A 6,846-nucleotide genomic window follows, 5' to 3' on the forward strand; every position below is an offset into this window, starting at 1 on the left:
AGATCTTACATATAGATGAGGCAGGCTTCTATATACTGGGAGAAAGCACAGAGGAAGAGAAAACCAAACTCACTGAGCTGGGGGAAAGAAAAGCTAAAACAGCAAACTCAGAAGGAAACCGGGCTTTTCTAGGACGCACAAATGCTTCAAAAGCTGCATCAAAAAAAGCATTTTGTTTTAAGAACTAGAGTTCAGGAACTGGAGCAATAATACAGTGCTGAGGGCACTTGCTGTGCACGCAGCAGACCTGGGTTCAATCCCCAGCATCCCATATGGTCTCCAGAGCACTGCCAGGAGTAATTCCTTAGTGCAGAATCAAGGAGTAAGCTGTGGGCACCACTGGGTGTGTCCAGTCCCCCCCCCCAAAAAAAGAAAGAAAAAAAAAAGAGTACAAAGCTGTGTATTTGCTGCACCAGCCCCACCCTATCAAGAGCAAAGGAGAGAAAGCTCAACAAAAAGCAGGAACTAACGCTTCTGCAAAAACATGCCAGACACGTTAATCTCTGAGGTGTTCCAAAGAAATCTGAGTCTTTCCTCAGAGAGAACACCCATGCCATGGTTTAACAGTCCACAAAAGCAATTATCAAACTTCTTGGTCTCAGGATTCCTTTATACTCTTAATGAGCACCCTGAAGAGTTTTCTGTCTGTGTGGGGATGTATTTGTTGATATGCACCGCATTAGAAATATAAAACAGAAAATTTTAAAGTATTTATTAATTCATTTAAAAAATGACAAATTACAGGTTAATACAAGTAACATCTAAGAAAAATTACTATATTTCTAAGACAAAAGTTATAATGAGAAGGGTGGCACTATTTTACACTTTTGCAATCTTTTAAATATCTGGTTTAATAGAAGATGGATCCTCGAATCTGCTTCTGCATTCAGTCTGCTGATAATGGTTGATGTAAATTAAAATATCTGGCCTGGGACTGGAGTGGGTAGGGTGCTTGCCTTGCACGTGGCAGACCCAGGCTCAATCCCCAGCATCCCATATGCTCCCCGGAGCACCACCAGGAATAAACCTTGAACACTGCCAGGTGTGGCCCCAAAGCAAAACCAAAAATCTGGCCACCTCAAGGATGCTGTGCAGTGGTTAAGAGTGCATGCTTTGCAGGTGTGAAGCCCAAATCTAATCCCTGAACCTCACATCCACCCAACCTGGCCTCATATAGGAATTCAGAAAAGGCGGAGGAAAGTATTTTAATTTCCTTTTAAGAAAACTGTGGATAATACTCTTTAATTCTACAAACTTTTCCTAAGCTGTTAACATTAAAACCTCATAGACTATCTTGCACTTTTGGGATTAAAGGGCTAAGTCACACTGCAATGCTCAGGGCTTATTCCTGGCTCTGTGCTAAAGAATAATTCCTGGTTATGCTCAGGGGATCATACTGGGTGCCTGGAATTGAAACTGAGTCCACCACGTGCAAGGCAAGTACCTTAGCGTCCATACTGCCTTGTCCCAAGTCTTACACTTTAAATGGCCTTTTATGAAGTTACATAGATTCTTCATTGTGGACATGTTCATCAAAAGTATTTTAGAAATCCCAATTGTCTGTATCATCACCAACCTCATTAGAAAAATTTTTTAAGTATTGAAATGCTTCTGCTTTTCACATGAAGGCTTGAATTCTACCACTAATGAAGAACGCTATTGTTTTCCTGGAAGTTAACAGGTTCACATCACTTTCTCAAGGAAATAATTGCCAATTACCAAAATCTGAATAACTAGAGACTGTTGTTTTCAAGTAAAAATGGTACTTCATTTTTTAAAAAGCATCTCTATCAGCATACAATTCAGCCAGACAAGTTCTTTTCCGATAAACCACCATTCTGTTTCTCTATGCAGAAGTGCTTCAGGCAAACATCCTAATTCCATCACACAAAATACTGAAAAGATGTCTGCTCAAGGATTTATATTTAATGAAGTATTTTTTGCTATACCTCAAACTATTAACTGAAACTGGCTCCCCCCTCCTTAAACTGCCAGCACATGGAATGAAAACAATGACTACTAACTGGTACAATTCACCATTGGTCATTCTAAGACACAAAAATATATTTAAATTAATCAAGGGGCCTACAGGATAGTACAGCGGGTAGGGCACTTGCCTTGCATGCAACTACCTGGGCCCAACTCCCAGCACTCAATCTGGAGCCCTACCACGAGTGATCCCTTAGCATCGAGACAGGAGTGAGTCCTGGTCACCACTGGGTGTGGTCCCAAAACCAACCCCCCCCCAAAAGAGAAGCCAACCAACATTTTGGCATTATGAAAAATTGTGACTGCTAAAAAGATCCTAGAAACCTACAGAGAATCCCTAGATCATTTAAGTTTTAATCTGACAAATGAATATGGTATTTGCTCTCCAAGAAATCAAGATAATTTGAGTCAGTCTCTAAAATGACCCCTAAGACTCCCAATTTCCTACACAGTTCTGTTCTACTTCATAATCCACAGCTGGTCTGGTCTGTATTATCAGTAGCATAACAAAAGTCATGTTATGTCACTTTCAAGATTTACTTTTTAAATGGGGTGGGGGGCTGGAGCAATATGGGTAGGGCGTTTGCCTTGCATGCGACCAACCCGACTTCGATTCCCAGCATCCCATATGGTCCCCTGAGCACCGCCAGGATTTCTGAGTGCAGAGCCAGGAGTAACCCCTGTGCATCGCAGAGTGTGACCCAAAAAGGGAAAAAAAATGGAGGGGGGAAAAAAATAGTTCAAAGAGTTAGAGTGCATGCTTTGCAGACAAGAGGATGAGTGTAATCCCCAGGTACTGCATGGTCCCAGACAGCCCTAATACTGATGGGTGTAACACCCAGCCCCAACAGAACAAGACAGTGGCTTCTCTCTGACCTCCCCGTCAGTTCCTTGGGGAAGCAAGCTGTCCTGTGGGATATAAAGCTGTGCAGAGGTAAGGAGTCAATAGTGAGGACACGGAGTCCTACTAAAAAAATCTCTGAGGAAGCATGGACACAACCTATTTTGGGTGGGGCCACACACACGGTACTTGGGGGTCCTGCACAATAGTGCTTGAGCAGAGTGGCAGGACTGACCCCTGCATATAAAGCATGTGCTCAGCCCACTGACTTTCACCCCAGCCACCCAGTTGCATCTTGAGCCGAGTGCAACCCGAGGAAATACCTGAGTTTCTCATGAGGGACTCTAGCCAGAACCTCTTAGTTAAACCACAACCTGATACCCAGCTTATTGTTTTAAGCTCTCTTAGTCCAACTTACTGAACAGCACAAAGTTTAACAGGAGATCTGATACCTGCTGGAAAATGGGAAAAAGGAAGTCAACCTAAGAAAATGATTGACTATTTTCAGGGAATTTAGATTTTTACCGATAGTAATAAGTCCCCGCATAAGAGGGCTGTGATGTTAAATGCTAGGAAAACAATATAAACAGGCAATCAATGGATGGAAGTCCAAAGACTCCTTTTGGAAAGGGGCAGGACTAATCTGTAGTCTCATGTTGTGAAGAAGCTGCATTTCTCAAACAGCACCGTAATGGGAGTTACAGGAATTACCCTGAATTTGATTTATTTTTTTCCTATCAAAAAGAATTCCTAGCTAATCTTAGAGTAGGCATGAATTTCTCCTCCCTGGTGGCATTTCTCCTCCAACACAGATCTGACTAACTAATACTAAAATCTATTCTTGAAATTATTCCTCCTTGGAATGGAGTAATATTAGATCAAGCAGTTTCTGCAAGACTAAAAGTAGTTCCCACCCCAGGTCCTTACTGAATAAATAAACTACCTGCACCTCAGTTTCTTAAATGGCACTTGAGGAGTGCCATTACGAGTCCCAATACACACAGGGACTCAGAAACTCCTCCTCGCTCACCCAGGTTGACATCCCTGCAACTAAGACCCCGTCCTCGGAGGGAAGGGGGTTATTCTTTCCTTAGCAGTTTCCTTACTTCCAGCCAAGGCCACGTTGAGCTATTTCTCTCCAGTCCCACCTCTGCATCTGTTCCCACAACCCCTAATCTTGGTTACTGGAGAAGAAAAGGCTTTTCCTGACTGGTTCCCACGGCCACTTCCTATGTTTTAAATAAGAAATAAGTTCTACTTAAAGCCGCCTGAGCCACGGCAGTCCCAAATTCCTCCACACTTCACTGGCTGCTTTTCTTGCCAAGAACAGTGCCTAGGCCCCAGCCTTCAGCCAGGTTTCTAACCTGCTGGTGATCCAGTACCTCTGATTCTGTTCCCTAGGTTTCCCTTTCTACAAATAAATGCACAAAATTGTTCAGTCAGTCCCACACTTCCCAAGGCCTCAGCTAGTCTCCTGTAAGTAAGGGTGACCAAATGTAGGCCAATGATATCAAGCCCATTTCACTGTGCTCAAAAAAAAGGTGAGAACTCTTCCATTGCACTTCACTCTGTACTGCCACCCCCAAGCCCTACCCCGCGCCCCAGCCCCCAAGGCCGCAAGAGAAATCACCAAAGTTACAGACACTAGGTACCTTGCCGGCAGTGTTTCTAAGTCCGGGCTGGAAAGAGCACCCCAAGAAACTCTCTGCACCTGCACACTTTGCTCTTTACCCCACACAGAACAGAAAAGCACGGTCTTCCCCCAAAGACCTGAGACTTTTGTTAAAAAGAAAAAAAGAAATGAATCTTACAGCCTCCTTGACCAGCTTTCTACTGGATTCGACCACTGCCTCTGTCAGTGTGAATTCCGTTTTAATCATCTCCAGCACATTGATAGCTGATTCCAGTGGCGTGAGCTCAGCCTCCATATCAAAGGAGCAGTCTAGGACAAAGCACAGTTTGCATTTAGGCTGTTTCCTTCGGGGTGGAATCGTTATGCCCCAAATAGCTACGATATAAAAAAGCATGCAGATATACTAAGATTTGGACATACTGGTTACAGGCTTAAGAAGCAATAAACTTAATGGGACCGCTTTACAGACAGAAAATTATTTTTAACACGTACACTCGAATCTCAAATTTCAAGGCACAAAGTAGTCTCAGATTTAAGCAAGCAGACAAGGAAGATGGTTGGGCCAAACAGCTGTGTCGAGATCGATTCAGGAAAAAAAAATGCGCTCAGACTCTGAAAACACTGTCCCCTGGGGGATGGACGAGGAGGGGGAAGATGTCCGTCTCAACTCACTCCGATAACTGCAGACTTGGGGCGAGCAAGAAACAGGTGGGAGCGGATGGAAAAGCCCAGGAAAATCGGCCCAGAGATTCCCCAGCGGAGGAAACTAAAGCCAAGGACCCGACCCCTCCTCGAAGGAAGAGGAGCACCGCGATGGAAACGGCAGCGCCCCGAAAGCCCGCGTCCAAGTTTGCAAACAACAGCGCCGTACCCCGGAGGAAGTCAACCCCGAGAACACAAAAACGGCCATACCTAGGTTCTCCCCTTCTTCTATGCGCGACAGACACTGCATGACCCGCAGCAGCCGGGACACCGTGTGCTCCTTGCCCAGGGGCCTGACAAGCAGAGCTGGGGGAGAGGACAATGTTGGCGCGGCGAGCGCGACCCCGCGGCCCGGCCCCCCCCGCGGCCCGGCCCTCACCCTGCATGATGTCCCGGATCTGCCTGAAGTCCGCGTAGCGACTCCCCCGAAAGGCCCGCAGCGCCTCGTGGAAGTAGAACTTGAGCACCCAGCGGTTGACGACCTCCTCCAGCCGGGCCTGCCCCGCGCCCCGCGCCGCGGCGCCCCCCAGCCCCGCCTCGTGGCGCCCCCGCCGAGCTCGCCCGCCATGGCGGGACGCCCGCCGGCCCGCCGCCCGCCCGCTGCCGTCGCTGCTCCCGCCTCCCCCGGCCATCTCGCCCGACCGCCGCGCGCGCTCCCCGCCCTCCCGGCCGGGCCGCTTCTTCGACTGTGACGCCGTCGGGTCACGCACGACGCCCGGGCCGGAAGCGGAGCCCGCCGTCCCGGCTCCCGCGGCCATGATGCGGACGGGCTTTGGCGCCGCCCGCGGGCTTCTGGGAGGGAAAGACCGGAGGGCCCGGCCCCCGTCTCGGACACCGTAGTCCGCCGGGCGCCCGCCGCGGTGCCTGCCGGGACTTGAAGTCCGCGCTGCCGCGGCGGGGAAACTAACGGGTTTGCGGCTCCCGGGGCCGGCCGTGGCTTGAACCGCTGCCCCACTGCACCAGGTGCGCGGGAGCACGGTGACTGATACGGTTAAATCCATGATGCTTACTGGAGACCCTCAAAATGGTGCAGTCGGCTCGGAGCCGCGGCTCCGGGCTGAATGCACGCTTCGCGGGCGGTGGGGGAGCGGGGCTGGGTTCATTTCCCCTTCCTGCCGGGAGCCGCTTCAAGTAGCCTGCGGGCTGCCAGCGTGGTCCTCCCAAGGAGACAAACACCAGAAATGTGAAACGTAGCGGGGAGATTTTGTTAAGCAAATTCACATTTTAACCAAGGCAAGGGCAACGTTAGTCCGGTCTAGAAATGGGATTGTTTAGCCAGCGCTTCTCAATAGTTCAGGTCTTCTCTTTTGCTGTGGGGACCACGTAGTGCCAAACCAGGGACTTCTGGAATGCATGTGCTCCAGCCCTTTGATCTAGCTCTCTCCCCCAGGACAATTTTTTTTTGTTTTGTTTTTTGGGTCACACCCGGCGATGCACAGGAGTTACTCCTGGCTCATGCACTCAGGAATTACTCCTGGCGGTGCTCAGGGGACCATATGTGATGCTGGGAATAGAACCCGGGTCGGCCACGTGCAAGGCAACCGTCCTCCCCGTTGTACTATTGCTCCAGCCCCAGGACAATTTTTTTAAGTGATAAAAACAGCATTTTATAGAACGAGTAGGGAAAAAGTAAGCAAAGTTGATAATATCTAAATAACTTAAAATCTCAGGCCAGTGTGCA

At 48.4% G+C, this 6,846-nt stretch overlaps 1 protein-coding gene across 2 annotated transcripts in view; it reads right to left on the bottom strand.

The window, feature by feature from the left end:
- The window catches only part of TERF2 (telomeric repeat binding factor 2), a 30,755-nt gene extending 24,813 nt beyond the window's left edge, over positions 1-5,942 (bottom strand). For both annotated transcript variants that reach the window (XM_056137264.1, XM_056137263.1), the window contains exons 1-3: positions 5,545-5,942; positions 5,376-5,471; positions 4,642-4,772 (exon numbers count right to left, since the gene is read on the bottom strand). In XM_056137264.1, coding sequence (XP_055993239.1) covers positions 4,642-4,772; positions 5,376-5,471; positions 5,545-5,923 — 606 coding nt within the window. In that variant the 5' untranslated portion in view covers positions 5,924-5,942. The remainder of the gene's footprint in view (positions 1-4,641; positions 4,773-5,375; positions 5,472-5,544) is intronic.
- Between the last annotated feature and the right edge of the window lie 904 nt (positions 5,943-6,846).

This window comes from Sorex fumeus, unplaced genomic scaffold (genome assembly GCF_029834395.1).
Source record: "Sorex fumeus unplaced genomic scaffold, SorFum_2.1 ptg000122l, whole genome shotgun sequence".
NCBI classification, from domain to species: Eukaryota; Metazoa; Chordata; class Mammalia; order Eulipotyphla; family Soricidae; genus Sorex; species Sorex fumeus.